Below are 22,319 nucleotides of genomic sequence, written 5' to 3'. Positions count from 1 at the left end.
GATCGTGATCGTGATCCTGTAACTGTGAGGCATACGTGGCACAACTGAGATTTCTGTTGCTTGATACATAGCAGTGACACTTTGTAATCTACAGTTTAAATGGTTGTAGCTGCATGACTCAGTTCAGGAACTTCAAACAAGATAAAAGTCTGAAAATATAAAAACTTGAAAACGCTCGCTCAGTTAATGAAAGTAATGAGGTCATGCTTCAACACCATCAGCAAACATCAGCAGCCTGTTGGAGACTGTGCAAAACCACAGAGAGAATATTATGTAAAAGGTTTTTACATGTTTTTGTTAGCAGGTTATCGTTTATATCTGTGTTATTACAATCTTTTCGCTCTCCGTGGACTACGTCAGTGTCTCCTTGGGAAAATGCAGTCAGAGTACGCTCAGAGAGAGGCGGGATGAAGGAACCAGTGTCAGAGTTTCTGAGAAACGTTCATGTGACTGGGATTATCAAAGGCTGGATGACACTGGCTCTGGTGATTTCTAAGAATGGAATATGGTGCAGACACAAGGACATCTTCTCAATCTTTAAATGATTCCAGCACAGTGAAAATCTGGTGACATGCTGCATTTTTCTCTTATTAAACCATCCCGTGCACACTTAAAGAAACACTGTTACGGCTCCTCACTTTAATAAAACTCCTTCAAATAAAGTTAATGATTAAAATTACTTACAGACCAAATGCTGTGATTGCAGCCATTCCCCAACTCTCTGTGAATGGTACTCATGGCCATTGATCAGTGGCTGTTGATCAATGGTCATGAGAATTTGCATAATTAAGATTAAGGCACTGACCTCCCAGCCCATTGTTCCTTCTGTGGGCTGGTTTCAGTCATTATGCAAATGTACTGTTTATAAGGTTTGGGGAAACCTGCAGTCAGCTGAGACTGAAGAAGTCACCTGGATGTGTGACGAAACATTTCTCCCACAAAACGCTACGTCCAGATGAACAGAATCAACTTTTGGAGATTTACTTACCTGGATGATTGAACATGCATCAAGACGACTCTTAATATCACGCCACTTTGCACCCATAAAATAAACGGTCAAGTGTAAATAAGGTGAAATGAGCGTTCAGGCGCGGCCGTCATGGATAACTTGTTTTTATTTGTACGTCCAATGAGTGTTAACAAACCCAACACAGAGGTTAGCATCCAGGTCTACAGCAGGGGGCGCTCAAACACACTAAAGCTCTGAGAACATCAGACAGGAAGGAAACCAGCAAACATCTTCACATCTGTACAAATGTACACTCAGTCTGTCTGTCCGTCCGTCAGCAGGTCACAGTTTGAATCTGAGGGCGTCGATGGAGATCAGGCTTCAGGTGGCGTGTTTTCTGTGGCGTCTTCTTCACCTCTCTATGATTCAAAGTGAAACTTGCACAAAGTTTATTACTCTCTGCACTAGTAAGCAAGCTGTTGAGCAGATTCAAGGTTAAAGTTAAACTGGGGTTAAAATGTGCTTTCAAGACAAAACTCACAGTGTGTCATCACTCAAACAAACTCGTCAGTAAGAAAACATGAAGCCAAAGTCCAACGTCACCTCAGACACATTCACTGGGCTTGTAGGAACAAAGTAATATAAAACAGCGCCACCAGCTGGCTGCAGGGGAACATTCACAGAGGGAGAGATACGCTTTACGAAGCAGTGCAAATCAGTCTCAATGTGATGGAGGAGAGGGAAATGTACAAAATGAGACAGAGAGAGAACGCAGTGAAGCAGAGGAGCGCTGCCGTGGTCGCCGAGCATGATTCACATCCCTCCCTTAGCATTGGCGTTCAGTGCCAGGATGACCATATTTAGACAAGAAGGTGGAGCCTAATCAGCAGAAATAAAGACTGGATACAGAAGATGAACATAAGTTCAGAGTCTGAAAAGTGAACCCAATGTGGACGCAGCTCCTTCTAATGACCAGCAGGGGGCAGCGAGGGCTGGAATAAGAAGCCTGAAGTCTGAAAGAACTCTGAGGAAATAGATCCTATTTGTTATCACTTTTATGATTAATTTATTATTTCACCTGATAGTTTCTAGTCTTAATGAACACAGTATGATATCAATTTTTATGAGAGTTAAAAAGCAGGAGTGTTTAGTTCCCTCGATTTCGCAGGGACCAAAAGCTGATGTCACGGTACCTACATCCAACTTATAATTCCAAGTTGGAAGATGGAAGTCTGACCTTTGGAGTGGACATCTGCCATCAGAGCTTTTAAAGACCTCAATAAATCAAGAATGACTGTGTCAAAATGATGAATTATATTCAGACTTTATAAACAAGCCTTCAGTAGTTTTGAATGCGTGTACTGAACAGTCCACGCTACTTGGTGGACTTTTGTCACATGACAGTAAAGTGCCTTTCAGTAGAATGTGGACTGTTGGATTCCAGCAAGTGTTACAAACCCCAGGATGTCGTAAACGACACAGACAAAAGCCACATCTGTTTTATTAGCTGATGCTTCTGGTTATCCTACTTTTATCATCAAAGAGGTAGTCGGACTATAAAGACGTAAAGGTACTTTTTTACTTTCGAATTGAATTATATTCATTAACTGCTGTATGCTGCAGATTTCATTGCTTTTTAATGTCCTTTCAGGTTTTCAGACTTTATTTTGGTTGCTTTTCTTTTCTGAATTTTCACCCAGCTGCCTGAACAGTGTTTAGAGGAGCTGCAGGTTTTGGCACTTCCACATTAGTTTCAGTTTTAAGCCCTGAAGTTCTTATTTACCTCCCATCATTTACAGCGAATGTTATCCTCATCCTAACTACAGCACTCCTGTGGTAAAGAAGCTTCTCTTTAAGGGCTACATCCCTGAATGAATACATGAATATTTCTCCACAGCATGATGCTGTTCTGTGATAAAAAGCTAAAAACATCATCAGGCACCACAGCCGCCCTCTGCATCACTCGCAGTCTAAATAAGAGGAATGCATTCATGTTACAAACAAGTATTTTACATCATCTTTCAGTCTTCATGAGCAGGAGCTGATTTCAAACGATCTAGGCTCAGTCAGGAGGTTCTGACAGTCCTGAATCCACACTGAAACGAGGCCGAGTGCACTTCCTCCGGGGTCGGGTGCGGTCGTACGATCTGCTGCAGGAGCGGTGGGTGAAAATGATCTTCTGCAGGCAGAGAGCACGCTGCTGTCTAAAAACAACAACTATCCTCCTGCAAACGGAAACTTGACGGAGCGTCGGAGCATCGGGAGCGATTCTTTGCAGCAGTATTTGGTCCTACAGAGGAGTAATCGTTACTTGGATATATTCAGCGTTTCAGTTTCTATGCAGAGTATTTTCATCATATTTTCTATCAGAGCTGAAATTTCTTCCTGTCGTGGTGATGTCACAGATCTCAACTCTTCATTTGGAGTGATTTTTTTTTCTTTTCAGACGGACATGCAATGAACTGCATGGCAACAACAGCAAGAGGGGGATCTTTTTCTTTTTTCTTTCTTTTTTTGAAATCATATTTGAGCATTCCTTCCCCCGTCGACACACATCGACAGCCAGAGGAGACACGAGAACAGTCTTAGAAATGGACTTCATGGTTTGTTTACTGGCTGTAAAGAGCTGCAGGATTCTTCTTATACTTTGCAGATGTAGTGGTGGTAGAGAGAGATAATAGAGGGAGAGAGTTTACCTATGATCACAACAGTGTGACTGTGTGTTGTTTTATGTATGTGTGTGTCTGTGTGTGTGTGTGTGTGTGTGTGTGTATATGTGCTGTACACTGAGTCTTTATTTCCCAGTGGCTTCACTGGTGGAGTCCCAGCCAGTGGGTGGTGTTGGCTGGTTTCTGGCGGTGCTCCTCCCTCAGTACTCGCTCAGGTTGTGCCATTTGGAGATCTGCCGGCGGGGGTTTTCGCACACCTCCCTCCAGTGGGAGGCTCCAGAGGGGGAGGGGCTGTGGAGGCCGAGCAGGAGGCGACCCAGGACCTCGTTCTTGGTGGTTCGGTCGAAGTCGACCACCAGGAACTCCACGGAGATCTCAGGCAGAAGCTCGGGCGGGATGTCGTAGATGAAGGACTCGTTGAAGACCGGGTTTAGCGTGCACTTCTTCACGTGGGTCTTCTTCTTGGCGATGCGCTTACGGCCATAGAAGACGTTCACCTTCACGTAGGGGTCTGAGGACAGAAGGGGAACGGTCTAAGATCAAGCTTTGATGTTTGACCAATATCCTCTTATATGAATATAAGAAAAAACAATGATTACACAGCAGATCTAAAGAATGTTATTTATCAGGGGGGGTTTGTATTCTTGGATATGCCTGGATAGTCAGAGGGGAGGTGCTTTAGGGCGACTTGCTCCATGCTGCATGTTCCAACCAGAACAGCCATCTTTGACTTTTATACACTGTACTGTGTGCGTGCCTCAAAAAACAGAAAAAGATATTCTACGCAAGTCAGACTGAACTGAGCGCTGAGCGTTCTCCTGTACTTTGTCCTGTTCTCTACTCACTGGCTGACAGGCCGGTGATGTCCATCTTGGGGAGGTGTCGAGCCTTCAGGACGACCACGCTGAGGCGATGAGACACCGGCTGGTAGGACAGAGACGCCAGCAGCTCTCCACGACTCTCGCACTAAAAACACACAACAGATGGAACAAAGTTAGCGTCGTATCTGGGTGACTGTATCATCGTTATCACAGCTGCACAGAAGCTCATCTACTTTCTTGTTTTCAGGTTTACTGTGTTTTAGAGCTGGGCGATATATCGAGTTTTTTAAAAATATCAATATATTTTTATATGAGATATAAGATGTGACAATATCCTTTATATCGATATAGTCTATGTTACGTTATAATTATAGTTGCGGAGCCGCAAGTTTGCCTCTCTTTCGTCCACTTTTGTCTTTACGCAACGTTACTCGACCTCGCCTCTCCTTCACTGAACACAACTCCCCCTCCTCCCCCATCGCTTCACCTGCAGGCAGCGACAAGATGGACACGGCAAATCTCCGTTAATGAGTTACTGCGCATCACCCCGTGCGTGGGGCTGGACGGCGTCAACGTGTTAACGAGCTAACCACGCTAACGAGCTAGCCCCGCTAACGCCATGCACGGCCTGAAATCCTTTCATTTTCTCAAAAGTTGACTGCGCGCCTTTTGTATGAATTCTGGTTGTGCTTGATGACCGCAAACCGATTTTATGTGATACACAGCGCTCAGCAGTCTGTCAAAACATGTTTTAGTACGACTTTGCTAAGCTACGGAGCTGCACCGCTTGATGGATTGTCGGAGCATTACGGCTACCGAGGAGCCTCGCGGAGTGATACGTACTGTGCTTCAACGTAATATTACCGTACTGAAATGGCACCTGTTCAGAGACATGGTTACGAAGCGGATTTCAAACTCCAGGCTGTCAGTCACGCAGTAGAAGTTGGGAACAGAGCAGCTGTGAAATCTGTCTTTGTTATTATGCTCAGCGTCTGTTAGTTTACATTTTGACTGCACAATTGTGAGCTCTTTGTTATGCACAAAAACAACATAGTTTTCTTTTATTTATAGAGCATCATTATTTAATAAATGCTCATAATTTATTTTTGAGTAGTTTTTTTCATGTACATCTATGCTGTATGTTAATAAAAGTGCCTGTGTGACATCTGGGACACAGCTTTGACTAAGAACTCTCTTTTTGTTCTTACTTTATGGCTTTAAAAAAATATCGAGATATGAATTTTGGGTCATATCGCCCAGCTCTACTGTGTTTTCTCTGCAGGACAACAACTCGTTCACTGCTCGCATGTTTGACAATCCAACATTAATCTGATAAAAGACGGAACAACAGCGACGCTGTCACTGACACAGACTGACCAGCTGGCTGCCATGGTAACGCAGAGAGCAGACAACAGCGTCAGTTAGTCACGTATGTAACGGGCCAGGACCACTGCAGAGCTGTCAGTCATGAGTGCAACCACTAACAGGAAGCTTTAGCCTCATGTGACTTCTAACTTTCTCTCTGAGCGGACATTTAAGAAGTAAACACAACCAAAAACTGTGAACATGATTTTATATTTGTTAGAAACTGACAACTGCTGCATATGAGAGTGGCTTAACTGTGACTTTAGCTGTATAAAAATACAGTACATCAGAAACATTTATATTATATTATATGTTTATATGAGGGCACTTTTTCAGTGCTGATCTGGGATCAGATTAGAAGTCAGCTGGCTGATCCATGACTGTCAAATAAAACTATTATTAGTTTTAGTTTTATTACAGCTGCAGCAAAGCCTCGCTCACCTGCATGTTCCTCTTGGTGATCTGCTGGCTCAGGTGGACTCGGCCCGTGCTCGGGTCCACGCCCTTCAGCGGCACCACTGCCTCCCCGATGACATCATCGCGGGCAAAGCGATCAAAGCTGAGGACCAGGAAGTGCAGGGTGAGCTCGGGCAGCGAGCTGTAGGCCACGCCGTAGAAAGTGAAGGTCTCATCAAACAGAGGGTCCAGGGTCTTCCTCAGGACGCGGGTCTTGACGCGGTGCTTCTTCTCGGGCAGGATGGTCATCTTCACGTAGGGGTCCGAACTACCCGCCTGCTCGTCCATGGCGGGGAGGCCCCGGGCGCCGACGATGGTCACCACCAGAGCCTTCTTGGGGAAGTTGTAGTCAACGGTGAGGCTGATGGAGCCCAAGCTGGGCTCGGGCTCGGGCTCTGAGGAGGCGGGGGTAAAGGGGGACGCCGTCTTGCTGCTGGTCTGGCTGCTGCTGGCCGAGCTGCTATCCAGGCAGCAGTAGTCAGCACGGACCGGTAAAGCCCGCTCCAGCCGACCCTGGCCATGGGCAGCGTCTGCGCCGGCAGGAGGGACCAGGTGGCTCATCTGCAGCTGACCGGGGACATCCAGGATGTTGTTCTCCGCGTCCACAAGCACCATCCCCCTCCCGGCGGTGCCCGCTGTGGTGCAGCCTCGGTCTCCGTCACGGTCGGAGCGGTCGGCACGCCGGATGCCGCGTACGATCCTCTTGCTGCTGCTGAGGGATTCTGGGTAAATGCTGATCCCCTTTAGCATGTGGATGAACTTGTAGGGCGGGTCCTCGGCGTCATAGTAACGGTCCCCGTGCAGCTTGTAGCGCCCAGAGATACGGAGGTAACGGCGCTGACAGAAGGACCAGAGCAGCACCAGAACCACCACGACCAAAACCAAAACACCAGCCCCCAGGAAGCCCGCCAGCACCGGAGACATGGCTGCGAGAGAGAGAACGACAGGGGAGTGAGTCAGACACAACAGGCTGCTGTTCAGTCAACACACAAACACTCAGTTTAGCCCAGTGTGACATGATTTTTAACCCTGAAGTGAGCACCAGGAAGTCTCTGCCATCCACTGCACAGCATGGTCCAAGCATGACTCTCAGAACCCTTCAACCCTTCAGATGTTAATGATAATTCAGTGTTTCACTGACCCATTTATGTTTTTACTTACTTACTTTATTTACTTATATTTTATAGAAATGTAAATCTGCCCTCCTTTATACTCTCCCCTGCTTGTTTCAGGTTCACTGACAGGAAGTAAGAAAGCTGCCGTCTGACTTCAGTGAGCTGCCTGATTTAAAGCTAAGTCAGGCTAAGTTAACAGTTCATCTGCAGACGGACACTTTTTATTTTAACTTCTGTAGTTAGCTATTTAGTTATTTGGTTTACTCGGTGAATCGCTGCAGTCCTCACAGAGACGTTTAACTAGACTTCAGTCCTGCAGTCAGTCTCTGTTTCCCTTCCAAATAATCCAAATCTAAGCGGCAGAGGTGGAGATATTCGAGCACTGGGACCACCAGAGGAATAAAGCGCAGACTGTAGCACCGTCTTACAGCAGCTAGGGCAGCGCAGTCGGTGACAGCATATTTAAAAACAGTAACACCAGAGTGAAGTCACCACTTCGACTCTCCGAGGGTCTCATTAGAAACATCTGAGGACTGGAAGAGCAGAGAGGAGGGGAGCTCTTTGTTTGCTGGGTATAAAAGAGTATTGTTGTGAGTCACACGAGGACACACTGATGCTACGCACGCACACATACACACACACACAGTTGGTTTCCCAGAGAAACCGCACTGATGTACTGACTTGGTATTCACTGAATGCTGAAGTAGAATTAAGATTATTTCCACTGTGTGCCTCAAACGCTGCGCTACCCGGCAGCTAAAGCAAAACACAGCGAGCTGTAGCTTCAGTATGTCGGTGATCAGGCCGGACGCAAAGCATCCGCATAGAGGGCGATTGTGGCTCAAGAGTTGGGAGTTCGTCTTGTAATCTTGTAATCGGAAGGTTGCCGGTTCGAGCCCCGGCTCGGACAGTCTCGGTCGTTGTGTCCTTGGGCAAGACACTTCACCCGTTGCCTACTGGTGGTGGTCAGAGGGCCGGGTGGCGCCAGTGTCCAGCAACCTCACCTCTGTCAGTGCGCCCCAGGGTGGCTATGGCTACAATGTAGCTGCCATCACCAGTGTGTGAATGGGTGGATGACTGGATGTGTAAAGCGCTATACAAATACAGGCCATTTACCATAGAGAGGACGCGGTTAGTAAATGTCCATCCCAGACAAGTAATGTGAGAAAAACCTTTTCAAATGATCCATTTAGTCACTGGGATTTTTGGAAAGCTGCACGGAGCTCGTGTTTCTGCAACTTTATGCATCGTTCTCTGAAAGTCCTCATGTCCCAGAATCTCTCCACCCCAGGTGGAGGATGCAAAGTTAGCAGAGTGTACTCCACCTCTCACTCTGTGACAGCTGGAAGGCTCCAGCCCCCTAAACACTTTTTCTGGTTTTCCAGCACCTGCCTCAGCTCATCTTCCTGTTCAGGTTAGGTAGATGTACTTCTCTCCTGAAGAGAAACGTTCACCTGCCGTTCAGAGCAGAGCAGGAGTTACTGCTACACCACACAGCCTGAAGCAGCCCCGTAGCACTAGGCTGCCCTTGGCATGCCCACAGCAGCCAAAACATGAAACGCAACCTCGCTGAATGAAATAAACACACAACCGCAGAACAAATGCCAAAGAGGCGTGAAAAAACACACAAAGGCAGGAGCAGAACTGAGGTGAAGAACTCCATCAAATCTAAGAAGCTTCATTAGTAAAATCTATTTACTCCAACTTCACCAACATCTGCTACTTTATCTCCATCACAGCTCAGCAGAGCCGCTCCAGAATGAATGACCTACTTTGTTTGGCTCCTATAGGCTTTAAATTGTGATGAGTAACCAATCGGACTCTTCTGCAGGCGGGACACTACTGCTGCAGACAGAAACAGGCTGCGTCAGAACCACATCAGCGCGTGTTTCAGTCAGATTAGAAGAAACAACAACGCTGAATAAAATATAAATAAAACAATAAACTGCTCGTGTTGATGAGCCAGGTGAACTACGGTCTCATCCCTGTGATTAGCTGCGGTTACAGCATTTACAGCTTCACGCAGTCTGTGTGAACAGAGTTTATCTGTGCCTGGTACACTGTGTCACATACTTAAAGTCTCTCTGTTCCTTTGCTGTCAGTGTTTTGATTCATATGTAAGTCTGACGTGTGTTTCTGCTGATGAGATTAAAAACTGCGAGTTTTGCTGCTAAATTATCAGACGGACACAGAAACGCGTCGTTGCTCAAACTGTAAAAGCTGCGGAGTTAAAGTCCAGAAAATCCTCCTTCCTGTTTGTTGTCGCTTTTCATTCAGACTCCATCAGATGATGTCATGTTTTGGAAAGAGCTGAAAGCAGCTGAGCTCACTGCCTGGCAACTCGGACACACTCACACACACACATGTTGGGTATTCATATCTTGTGGGGACATCTAATTGACATAATGCTTTCCCTAGCCACTTACCCTAACCATGAAAAATGAATGCCTAACCCTAACCATAACCCTACTGTAAGCCTGGCACTAAAACCACATTTTGAGTCTCAAAAATGCCTTCAAACTTGTGGGGACCAGGATTTTAGTCCCCATAAGGTCTGTTGGTCCTCAAACTTCCAATTTTTGGTCCCCACCATGATATGAATACACGCTCACACACACACACACACACACACACACACACACACACACACACACACAGAGGTGTGCTCACACTGAGGGGAAACTCACAGTTTCTGATCTGCTCAGTTTATTCTCAGCAGCTTAAATCATCACTTAATGAGATTTCTCACAGAGTAAACAGTTAATCTGTAACGTCTGTCTATTCTGACCTTTGTCTCTGCAATGTCACTGACTGATTACACTCAATTAAAGGAGAAAGTGTCCAATAACTGTAACTGATCACATCCAGATATTTATTGACTGAAAGAGACAACAGGAAGTCCGCACTGCATGAGACGTATTCGTTTAGACGTGTCTGTCTGATTGTGGAACGAAACATAATCACAATTTTTCAGGTTTAATTATGATTATTTAACATATCTATTCATTTACGTAAATGTAATGAACTTACTGAATATTAAAAATGTGTCTGCATACTTGAACTCAGACAACACAGACAATAAATAATACAGTGGGAGTTTTCTGGCCCAGATGGAGACAGAGCGGCGCCTCAGGTGACCTGTATGAAGTGGGAGCCACGGGGAAAGAGAAGGAGAGCTCAAGTTAATTAACAACTAACGGGCACCTCAGCTGTGCAGTGCTGAGACACCCTGCAGACAGCTGTCTGCGCAGCCTTCCTCAGGCTCCCTGCACACAGCTTTTATGTCTTGTTTGTGAGGGGCGTCAAGCTCGTTCTAGTTTGATGGGAACACTGAAAACCTGTCAGTGCGGTTCCTTCAGATTAACCATGGCTGTTGTAGTAGGATTCAGACATTATACTCAGACACACGATCCATTCTTAAAGATTTGCAATGAAAAAATGCAGTAAAGTCCTAACTTTGCACTCTGCAAAGCCATTCAGTGGACCCTGTGATGGCTGTTTGTTTGATTAATCTGGGTTAAATTTGCTGACTAAAGGTTCTCTCTGAGTCATCAGAGCTCAACTAAACTGTGGTCCAAAATGAACTCTCACTCTGCAGGGAAGCAGAACAAACCATTCAAACGCACAGCTTTGTGGCTTTGTAGCTAAAATGAATGCAGAAGGTGATTGTCTTTACTCTCAATAATTTGTTCACAAAATTATTGGAAGCCACCAAATTTTCACACCAAAAGCTCTTTTCTAATCAGCACCGTCCTGAGCTGATCAATAACCTCAGCTGATGAGTAGCTGGATCAATGAGCTCCTGAATAATACAGTGGATCAATTCAGGAGTCTTAACCAGTCATTTCAGAGCACACCCGTTCTGCTTATTTGCAGCTTCTCTGTGGGAAACAAGATCTTTAGGACTGTCACATACTATACTAGCCACTTTATTAGGTACACCCATTCAACTGTTGGAATTGTGAATATCTAATCAGCCAATCACCCGAGAGCAACTCAGTGCATTTAGGGTTGCAGTCAAGACTCTTTACTGAATGTGGAAGTCCACCAGGCATGGCTCCCCTCAAGAACAGGAAGCCGAGGCTACGATCACACAGGTTCACCAAAACTGGACCACAGCAGATCGGCAAGCGTTGTGTGGTGAAATGAAAGGATTGCTCCATCCTGACTCAACGGTTCAGCCTGGTGAGGTAAAGGTGTGGTTTGGTTGCACACTTTGGGCTCCTTAACAAAAAAGATCGTTAACACCCCAAAGCTAACTGAGCACTGTTAGCTGACCTTGTGCATCTCCTTATTACTACCACAGTGTACCATCTGCTGATGGCTGCTTCCAGCAGCATAACAGATCACCTCAAAATGGTTTCTTTAACATGACGGTGACTCCACTGTACTCAGATGACGTCCACAGTCACAGATCTCAGTCCAGGCGAGCACCTCTGGGATGTGGTGAAGCTGGAGATTCTCATCATGGACAATGCTGGCAAATCTGCAGCACTTGTGTGATGATGTCATGAGATCATGGACCAAAATCTCTGCATAATGTTGAATCTGTGGCATGACGACTTAGAGCAGCTCTGAAGGTAAAAGGGAGCCCAACCCAGTGCTAGCAAGGTGTGCCTAATAAACTGGCTGACGACTGTGTCTTCTGGGTGGATGTTCAGGTTCAACACAGACAGAGCTCTCCTTTAAACCAGCAAATAACAGAAATCTTAAATATAGATTTTATCTGAAAATGTCAGAAAACTAGGAGCGATTATAATTTTCCACAGAAACACCATCATCCAGTTTTACGATCACACCACAATCAACCAATCGATTAACTGCATTTATCAACTAATAGGAACAGTCAGCCAACATATATAACATTTGGTGTAAATCTGAATCTTCTGCAGATTTGTATTAAAAAGCTCTTCATCGATGACGTAATCACCGATGACGTAATCACCGTTTAGTTTATCTTTCCTTTCGCTGACCAGCTCCTACACACGACGATTAAACTGATTTAAAAAGGTTTTTTTGGTCGGAGAGCACAGACATGACGTCACCCATACACACCCCGACGGGCGCGCGCACACACGCACGCAAAAGAGCGAGGCAGACTGTGCGTGGGAGCGCCGCGAGAACGCCCTGTTTTTCTTCCCCGCGCGGGCTGCTGTTATTTTTAATTTGTCACCGATGATGTAGAGGCACGCGCGAGGCCTCGTTTAAACCCCACGCACTTTTTTTCCGTGGCAGTGAAATGATGACTTAGAGTACGGTCATCTTCCCCCAACACCATCAACTCAAACATGGCTGCGGTCACAAAATCACAGTGTGAGCTAATTTAACCGGCCTGCTGCAGGCAGCGGTGCCAGTCACGGGAAAATTACCCGCTTTAACAGCTGAAGAATGAAGGGAAAGGCTGGATGTGATGGGCTGTGCGGCCGTGGCCTGGTGCCGCTTTATTCACCTGCTGCAGGCATCCGTTAAAGCTGTCACAGCATTTGACCCCAGTACACACCACAGCATAACACAGTGAGGGCATTTAAACACCGTGGATGTGGGTGAGATGAAAAGACACGAAGACCAAAGGGCCTGGATCTCACCGTAGGCGGGTCCCAGCTCGCTGATATCCGCCATTTTGTGGATCGGGGCAGGATGCGGTCCTGACCGAGCGGGGAGAAGAGCGCACAGATGAGAGGACACTGACTGACTACCGCCCGCTTTTACTTCACATCCATAGAGGAGCGACGGCCGAGAGGAGAATCACCGAAACCAAGCCGCTAATCCGGGAAAGAAAGCCTTCACACGTCGGCTGACGGAGGTGTCGTCCGCTCGCTGCGTCGGTCTCTGTGTCGGTGCTCCGCTCGGTGCGCAGTGATGCTCCCGTTAGGATGCAGGGAGTCTGCGCGGAGGAGCTCGCGATGAGGCTGGCCAAAGATTGTCTAACGACAAGATGACTCACCCAAAGCAGGATTCCTGCGCCAACGTGTCTCATTTATTTTTTATTGTTATGGAATCTTTATTTTTTAAAAGGACAAGGACAAAAAATGAATTCTAAAATTACCTATTATCTTTTTTTCTTTTTACATATAAATATTAAATAATTAAAAATGTTTAATATATATATATATATAAAAGGAAAAGTACAGATCTTATAAATCTCATAAAAATCAAAAGGTTTTGCTTGCAAAAAATTCTGGTTGCATAATTTTGATGCAGTGTGTGTGAATTTAAAGGTTTGTGTTGAATATGTTTGGTGACTTTTTTACTTTTACTTTTGTAAAATCCTTGTTTGAAAAAAACTGAGAACCTTCTAAAATGAATTAAGTGCTGTGTTGCAGAGATGTCAGCTGACCAGACCTTCTCGTCTTTTCTTTTCTTTCTTATTTATTCATTTATTTATTTATTGCTGACAGAACAGGGTTTCCACATTTTCCTCTTTCATAAAAATAAGAAAACAAATTACAAAAATAAAAGAAAACCACTGGAACAAAAAGAAACCAAATTACTATCTTCTCCTCAAAAACAAATAAAAAATAAAAATAAAACATGGTCAACTGACACGTTAAAAACTACAGTAAAACTAATATAAATAAGTTCTCACCTGGTCTCCATCTCATCCACACAGATGGATTCTGTTTTGCTTCTACTGACTTTAATTTCTCTTGTCTCTAAGAGCAGACCTCCACCTCTCCAGGCTCTCCTCCACCTTCTCCCTACTCTCACTGCAGATCACAGTGTTGTCTGCAGACATCACAGTCCACAGAGGCTCCAGCCTGACTTCATCTGTCAGCCTGCTGCAAAAAAGAAGAACCCACGTGTCACTCCTACACACACCTCACCACTGCCCCTCTGTGCTCAGACATGTAAACAGTGCTTTATTTTTCACATTTTGTTTTAATTTGATCATCAAAAGTTTGACTTTAGCCCAAAGTCTCAGTATAGCAGCATCGTCCCCGATACAAACCAGGCAGAAATTCATCTGGTCTGGAGTATTTTTATTTTTAAGATCATTTTCCCAAATCATTCTGACCTTTCTGCCAATAATGTGAATGATAACAGCTCATCTTAGCAGGGATGAACATTTTCAGGTCTAATCAGACAAAGTTTGTTTATCTGAGATGTGAACTGTCTGAGCTCGAGCCTACAGAGCTTTGCTTTCCACAAGAGACCTCTCAAAGGAGCATAATAACAATAATAATTACAATAAATGGTAAATGATTCTTATACAGCGCTTTTCTACTCTCCTGGATTACAACTTTATTCAATTCAATTTTATTTATACAGAACCAAATTATAGCAACAGTCGCCTCAAGGTGCTTTATATTGTACAGTAGACCCTACAATAATAGAGAAAACCCATCAATCATATGACCCCCTATGAGCAAGCACTTTGGCGACAGTGGGAAGGAAAAACTCCCTTTTAACAGGAAGAAACCTCCGGCAGAACCAGGCTCAGGCAGGGGCGGGGCCATCTGCTGTGAGAGAAGGAAGACAGGATAAAGACATGCTGTGGAAGAGAGACAGAAGTTAACTTTATAAATTCAGTCAGATATTATGCCCCATAACTTAACTTGAACACTCGATACAGATTTTTAAATGTGGCAGTTCCTGTTGATTATGTGACTACAGAAGCAAAAGATCAGGACTAAAACATAGTAAACTCAAAATGTTTCCATATTACATTGTCCTGATTCTTTATTATTGAGGATAAGAACAAACCAACTCCGGCCCAGATGAGTTCAGTCAAACGATGATTTATTAAACACACGTGTGGGAAGATGTATACTGTAAGAACATCAGCATAGATCTCCGCTAAAAAGCACACTTCAAAATGGTTTTAATATGTCAGGGTTCAGCCCCTTCTCGCGTCAGCAAAGAGTATAATATGCATAAGTTACAGTTAATGACAGTTAGACAAGTTTCTGTTATCAGCAACATTTTACCATACAATACTGTTTGTTTCAACCGTCTCACCCTCCAGATGTTTCCTGTTGACTTGTCCAGTTCATGCTTATTTTTTAACACCTTTTCATCAACTGTTGCTATGCAGGCTCAAGTGCAGTTACAAGCAAAATGTATTCCTGGCCTCTGGCCCAGACTTTCTTCTGTAATTATTTGTGTTTGTAAGCATGTATGCATTAACCTTCTACGCTCAAAGTCACTTACACAATAAATCGTCGGGACCTTCACGCCAGACGAAGCTTATGACCTTAGATGGACTGAGCGTCAACTCTTCATGACCACATTTGCAATGTGTGTATAAAAATAACTACAACAACACCTTTAATTAAGGTTTTAATAAAATGCCAGTAATGAAAGCCATGTTTAACAATAATATATTTTCTTTTATTTCCACATTTCCCTCACTTGACGTTTTTTCAAAAGGTCACCATACTTTCTGTTGTGTCACTCCTCGATCCATTCGGCTGCTTCCAACTCTACCAACGGCATCATGGCCACCTGAACTACTGGTCCGGAGTCCTCTGGCGCAAGGGATGAGACAACAAAATGTTAATTTTCTGTAGTGAAAGATTCAAATATATTTACTGCATCATATTTAAAGTAAAGTGAAAACACAAAAGAGCCTTTTCCTTTATAATCCATCATTTCTGAGGCCTGGTTTTTGTGGTTTCCAGAATTTTGAACAGAGTGAAACATCATCACAACATCCTCATCACTGCGAGGGTCCACTTGGTACTCGCGGGAGTGGAGACCCCGCCCCAGGCTGCGTCATCACAGTGTTAGATAATAAACAGGAAGTGTACTTATATGTCCACAAAGAGCTGAAGCAGAATGACAGGAAACAGCTGTACCTGTGTTCTAGGACCAGGTCTGGACCCAGGAACCTGCTGCTTGCACCAAGTGGTGCAAGACCAAAGCAGGAAGATCATGATGGACCTCTACCATCCCAGCAATGACTCTTCTCACTGTTGAGGTCTGGGAAGCGCTTCCAATTCAATTCAATTCAATTCAATTTTATTTATATAGCGCCAAATCACAACAACAGTCGCCTCAAGGCGCTTTATATTGCACAGTAGACCCTACAATGATACATACAGAGAAAAACCCAACAATCATATGACCCCCTATGAGCAAGCACTTTGGTGACAGTGGGAAGGAAAAACTCCCTTTTAACAGGAAGAAACCTCCGGCAGAACCAGTCACCTTTCTCACTCACTATGTGTTAACAGACCTCTCTGCATTGAATCATATCTGTTATTAATCTCTGTCTCTCTTCCACAGCATGTCTTTATCCTGTTTTCCTATGAAGACTTTTGTTGTGATTTGGCGCTATATAAATAAAATTGAATTGAATTGGAAAGGAAAAACTCAATGCATCATGGGAATCCCCGGCAGCCTACACCTATTGCAGCATAACTAAGGGAGGATTCAGGGTCACCTGGTCCAGCCCTAACTATATGCTTTAGCAAAAAGGAAAGTTTGAAGCCTAATCTTGAAAGTAGAGATAGTGTCTGGCTCCTGAATCCAAACTGGAAGCTGGTTCCACAGAAGAGGGGCCTGAAAACTGAAGGCTCTGCCTCCCATTCTACTTTTAAATACTCTAGGAACAACAAGTAGGCCTGCAGTGTGAGAGCGAAGTGCTCTAATAGGGTGATATGGTACTACAAGGTCATTAAGATAAGATGGGGCCTGATTATTTAAGACCTTGTATGTGAGGAGCAGGATTTTGAATTCTGGATTTAACAGGAAGCCAATGAAGGGAAGCCAAAACAGGAGAAATATGCTCTCTCTTTCTAGTCCCTGTCAGGACTCTTGCTGCAGCATTTTGGATCAGCTGAAGGCTTTTCAGCGAGTTTTTAGGACATCCTGATAATAATGAATTACAGTAGTCCAGCCTGGAAGTAATAAATGCATGAACTAGTTTTTCAGCGTCACTCTGAGACCGTTTCCGCTCCCTTAACACTAAAGCAGAGAGAATGAGGAGGAGCGTCTTCGCCCAGGCTCTTTGGGCCCTGAACCAGGTGCATCATCATGGCACACACTCTGTTAATTTGCACACTTCTAATAATTTCTTTCTTAAATCGTTGTTTGCACTTTTTTTTTTACTGTAAATTTCTATGTTAAAATCTGTAAATTTTGTCGTAATCTGTAAATTCGTTACTGTGGTTTAGTGGTCGGGCATTGCACAGCAATAATCATTTCACCACATGTCGTACTGTGTATGGTTGTGTGTGTGTGACAAAATCTGAATTTGGGAGCGTGCTGACGCAGGTCTTGTTCCCAACCTTTGGCAGTGTGGAAGCAGCAGCGAGTGTGTGATGCTTGTCTAGAGGCACACACTCGCACAGAGACAGCAGCATTCACACTTTTAAATGTTATTTTCCAATTCCAGTTTTCCTGGAACCGTGTCTCTGTTTGACGTAACTGACGAAACACATTCTGACTGATGATCAACCTCAAGGACGGAAAATTAATCGAGCACATAAACTTCAAGCAGTTTTTTACAGTTTGTGATATTTGTGTTTCACTGTTTGTCCCCTTTGTGGTTAGCATTTAGTGAGCGCTGACTTTGGCTTTAATTTTGTTCTCTGTGTTTTGAAGTTTAGAAATTTTGTGTTTGTGCCTTTTTATAGATTTAGTAAAATCCTGAGCTTCTGTTCTTGTTATTCTTGTTACCACTGAGCTGGTTCTGGTTAGTTCCCTTTTGTGTTCTTGGGTCCCTCTCTCATCAGCACCTCTTCTGTCCTTCTGTTCTCCAAGTTAACCTGAGTCGGGCGTTCAGGTGATACTTCCTGTTTTATTATGATAATTGTTGTTTTCTCTGCCTCGTTTCGCGCGTGTGCCTCACTTCTTATCCTCTCAATGTATTTATTTTCATTCCCTGCTTTTTCCTCAAAGTCCGATTCTTGTTCAGTAAATGTTTGTTTTCCTTTAGACTGCAGGTGATTAAGATGTGATTTTGAGTTCAAGTCCCGCCTCACGGGTCCTGCATTTGGGTCCACTTCCTGCCTTTCACACTGCTGATCCATAACGTTCAGTGACTAAACTACAACAGGATGAAACAAGAACTGCAGAATTAACTGAGTTTAGAAAACTTACTCATTCAGTAGGAGCTGATCAGTTTTTATAAGAACCCTCACTGCAGTGTTAAATTAGAAAGAAACCGTTTGTAATGTAAAATATTTACACCAGAAGAGATAAAAATACAAATTCTTGTCACTGGACATTGTAATAGGTCAACACTGTGACAGTGTAAACCAAACTCTCTAGAGCACAAAAACGTACATTTCTGAAAACAGTGACATCTGTAACATTTTTCAGTTAAAAATGTTTGTACGAGTTACTAAGAGTAGCTGGTTTGTTCACTTCTGCATTTCTGAAAATAAACTGAGAAAATTCACAAGTTTGTTTTTGATGTAAGAAGCACTTTTCTGCTAAATTAAATTGACGTCAGCATGTTGTTGACGTCATGTGCGAGAGAAGAAGAGACTGCATTCAGCCGATCCTGCTGTTTGATACGACTGAGCCACATTTAGCTCAGCTCGCTTCTTTCAGTGGCAGAGCTCCAGGCCTGCTTTTTGAACTGGTCAAACTGGTTTCTCCATGTGTTGCTTTGGTTACACCCTGTTCATTTCGGCACAGTATAACATTTTTCAGTTACCTTGCATGCAGATGTGACATGTCGAAAATGACACGGCACAGTTTTGCATGGATGCTGTAGTCAATGAGCTGCTTTCAGATCAGCGGGCTGGAGTTCTATGAGTTAAAGCTTATGAGTGAGTAACCAATCAGCTGCCACAGAAATACATGAATAAAGTTAAAAACAACGAACAGCGCTGTCGTGATGTCAGCAAAGCATCGTCAAAAGAACGCCGTGGGAAAAAAGACAAGGGGAGGACATATCTGAATGAGATGTTGGCTGCACCAACCTCAGAATATTTCATTATTCATTTGATTATTAACAGAAAACTCTGCTTTCTTTCCCAGTTTAACTTTTTATGATCTGGTCTAACATCAGTCTTCATTGATGCCAGAGATGCTTTAACTAGTCAGATCTCAGTCATGGTGACTGAGCAGCTTAATGAAATGCCTCGGCTTTTATAGAGACGTGGACGTGTTGGGTCATCTGCATCTGAGAGATTTCAGCAGAGGTGGCAAAAAGTACAGATATTCTTTACTTAAGTAGAAATACTCCATCCATCCTTTTCAGATTCGCAGGGGGGGCCTGGAGCCTATCCCAGCTGTCCTTGAGCAAGAGGCGGGGGTGCACCCTGGACAGGTCGCCAGTCTGTCGCAGGGCTAACACATAGACAGACAACCAGTTGCACTCACATTCACACCTATGGGCAATTTAGAGTTTCCAATGAACCTAATTCCACTAACTGAATGTGTTTAGACTGTGGGAGGAAGCCGGAGAACCTGCAGGGAACTCATGCAAACTCCACAGAAAGACTGATGGTGGAACTGAACTCAGGACCTTCTTGCTGTGAGGCAACAGTGCTAACCACTGTGCTACTGTGCTGTACAGATACTCATCTTAAAAAATACTCCAGTACTGATTGAACTTTGTTACTTAAGTAAAACTAAAGAAGTACAGGCTCTGAAATGTGCCCAAAGTAAGAAAGTAAAAAGTAGCTGTTTGGAGGATGAACTTTGAACCCTGTGCTATATTAATGTACTAATATAAAATAATATTAGTACATGGGAGTGAAAACTTTATTTCAGTCCAAGTGTTTAATTCTAATGAAGGTACCTTGACTCAGTGAAGCAGAACATGAGCATCTAAACAGGAAAATGAGCACAGTCAGGTGGGGAAATCCTAAAAACGGCTGTAGTGGCTCAGTGTGGGAACAGAGTAACTCACAATAATAATTTCAGGACCTCAAATCAGTTGGACGTTTGGAGGCTCGTGGTGACGGATTTATAACTCCTCCTAAATGTGTTAAAGCAAAAGTAACGAGAGTAGAAAGTATAAATATTTGTTTAGGGAGTAAAAGTAAAAAGTGCTCAGAAAACAAAATACTCACACAGATACCTGACAGATGTTCTTACATTCCCACCTCTGCTTAAGACTGAATTTCAGACACTGAATGTTTCAAACATCTTTCAACATGAAACATAATCAGATTACCATCAGGTGCTCTGCAACTGCATTCTACCTGTGTCAGGTGCAGCAGGAGAGGGAGGAGTCAGTGATAACCTCGGGGTATGTTGAGGAAAAACTGCCAGTGAGCAGGTTTAGCACACAGAGTAACTGACTCCGAGTTTTGTTCTTTCTGGAGCAGAAAACCTGGAGCCTCCTCGATCTCAGCCAATCTCTCACACGAGCCAAGGTGTGAAAACGGGTGTAGGTCACAATCAGCAGAGGTTTCGGTAGATCCCACTGTGAAACCCAGCCCCACGCTATGCTGTGAGGTGAAACATCTGCAAGGAACGTTGTGCCTTAGTTAAACGTCTAACCTTACAGGAATGTGTGAAGCGTCTGTGGAGAGCTGCAGCTGACAGAGGTACAAACATTGGCTGTTTCTTGTGTATTTAGATGTTCGACCTGGGCTTCAGGCACTTTGTGGGAGTGGACGGCAGTGAGGGCATGTTGGAGAAAGCTGAAAAGACCGGCCTCTATCAGGATCTCAAACTGGTCTTACTGGGTCCACAGCCGCTACCTGTACAGACTGGTGTGACACATACACACCTGTCACACACTCATAAATATAGCCCTGTTCTTCTCGTGCTAACTGAAGGGATTTCTGTCTTGGTTCCAGATGTGTTTGATGTGGTGACCATTGTTGGCGCTCTGGACGCTGGTTTTGTTCCAGTCAGTGCTGTCAGGGAGCTGTGCCGGGCCGCCAAACCAGGTAACTTTAGCATTTAGCTGAAGAATGTGCATTGTGCAGTCTAACATCAGCAGCATGGTGGTGCAGCCATAAGCACTCTTGCCTCACATCAAGCAGCTGCTGTAGTCTCTGTGGTCTGAGTGATTTGTGTGCTGTGTTCAGGAGGCTTTGTCTGTTTGATGAGAGGGAACCACAGGGGAGCACCGGCAGCGAGTTACAAGAAGGACCTGGAGACAGAGCTGCAACAGATGGAGGAGGAGGGACTGTGGAGTCGGGTAGCAATCCAGGAGGTGGACAGATACATGGAAGACCCGCATCTGAATATTGAGAGAGACGGGAAGACCGAGCAGCAGGTCTCGTACATCAGTGGGAATGTTTATTTCTACAAGAAATCGGTCAGTCCATAGGGGTATGTGGCGCAGCTGAGTGGGAGGGGTGGAGCTCAGTGGGTTCAGGGTGTGCTGCCAGGGGAGGCTGACCCACACAATGCAGCTGTTCTCAACCACCTGTAGGATGCTGAGTCCTGATGGGAGAGCTGTGTGGTGTGTGGATCTGAAGGAGGCAGGTGGCTCTCACATCATCTGCAGTTCTGCTGGTCAGTGACATCATCAGGGGACGACTTCAAACCTGCCAATATGTTTTTTTAAAATTCACTTTTTTTCATCTTAGACTTTTTGTCATTTTGATTTTGGAGTCAGATTACCTGCTGTTTTAAACAATGTCAGTCTAAATATGAGACCAGCAATAACCTGAGAATCAGGTTAGATGATCAGCACAGTTACAGCACGTGTCACATGTTGTATTGGTTAAATAAACATTTGCTCTGCGTCTCATTCCAACAGAGGAACAAACTAAGCATGTGTGCGTTTTGTTGTGATCGATTTGCAGTTCCACTTTTTTCAGCTTTGACTGACTGAGATCTTTTAACACTTGGTCCTCCATGTATCAGTGTTCAAACAGGTGTGTGTGTGTGTGTGTGTGTGTGTGTGTGTGTGTGTGTGTGTGTGTGTGTGTGTGTGTGTGTGTGTGTTGTTAAATGCCACAACACCAACTGAGGGAATTTCACCGCTGGAAATGTAAAGATGGCGAACATTAAAAACAATCAGACAAATATGAAAGGACACTCGGCACCAGGCTGGCTGCTCACAGTCACACAGCACGAG

At 44.4% G+C, this 22,319-nt stretch overlaps 2 protein-coding genes across 2 annotated transcripts; one reads left to right on the top strand and one right to left on the bottom strand.

The window, feature by feature from the left end:
- Window positions 1-1,097: 1,097 nt before the first annotated feature.
- On the bottom strand, window positions 1,098-13,231 carry LOC116325643 (synaptotagmin-11). The gene is made up of 4 exons (XM_031746601.2): window positions 12,961-13,231; window positions 6,246-7,186; window positions 4,464-4,584; window positions 1,098-4,129 (listed from the first exon to the last, which is right to left on the bottom strand). Exons 1-4 carry the CDS (start codon window positions 12,992-12,994, stop codon window positions 3,819-3,821), a joined length of 1,407 nt encoding a protein of 468 aa, XP_031602461.1. The 5' UTR covers window positions 12,995-13,231; the 3' UTR covers window positions 1,098-3,818.
- A 7,381-nt stretch (window positions 13,232-20,612) lies between these two features.
- LOC120442855 (methyltransferase-like protein 27) lies at window positions 20,613-21,994 on the top strand. The gene is made up of 4 exons (XM_039620244.1): window positions 20,613-20,737; window positions 20,862-20,997; window positions 21,085-21,177; window positions 21,319-21,994. Exons 2-4 carry the CDS (start codon window positions 20,862-20,864, stop codon window positions 21,561-21,563), a joined length of 474 nt encoding a protein of 157 aa, XP_039476178.1. The 5' UTR covers window positions 20,613-20,737; the 3' UTR covers window positions 21,564-21,994.
- The last annotated feature ends 325 nt before the right edge of the window (window positions 21,995-22,319 follow it).

The sequence above is a fragment of the Oreochromis aureus genome, linkage group 11 (genome assembly GCF_013358895.1).
Source record: "Oreochromis aureus strain Israel breed Guangdong linkage group 11, ZZ_aureus, whole genome shotgun sequence".
Lineage (NCBI taxonomy): Eukaryota > Metazoa > Chordata > Actinopteri > Cichliformes > Cichlidae > Oreochromis > Oreochromis aureus.
The sequence above is the reverse complement of the archived record's forward strand: the minus strand, read 5'-3'. Positions and strand labels throughout refer to the sequence as shown.

Coding starts and splice junctions, on each gene's coding strand:
- LOC116325643 (XM_031746601.2), bottom strand. CDS start 12,994: ATGGCGGATATCAGCGAGCTGGGACCCGCCTACG. Junction 4,585..6,245: donor TCACCAAGAGGAACATGCAG/GTGAGCGAGGCT, acceptor GTGTGTTTTTAG/TGCGAGAGTCGTGGAGAGCT. Junction 4,130..4,463: donor CATCACCGGCCTGTCAGCCA/GTGAGTAGAGAA, acceptor TTCTGTCCTCAG/ACCCCTACGTGAAGGTGAAC.
- LOC120442855 (XM_039620244.1), top strand. CDS start 20,862: ATGTTCGACCTGGGCTTCAGGCACTTTGTGGGAGTGGACGGCAGTGAG. Junction 20,998..21,084: donor GCCGCTACCTGTACAGACTG/GTGTGACACATA, acceptor TCTTGGTTCCAG/ATGTGTTTGATGTGGTGACC. Junction 21,178..21,318: donor GTGCCGGGCCGCCAAACCAG/GTAACTTTAGCA, acceptor TGCTGTGTTCAG/GAGGCTTTGTCTGTTTGATG.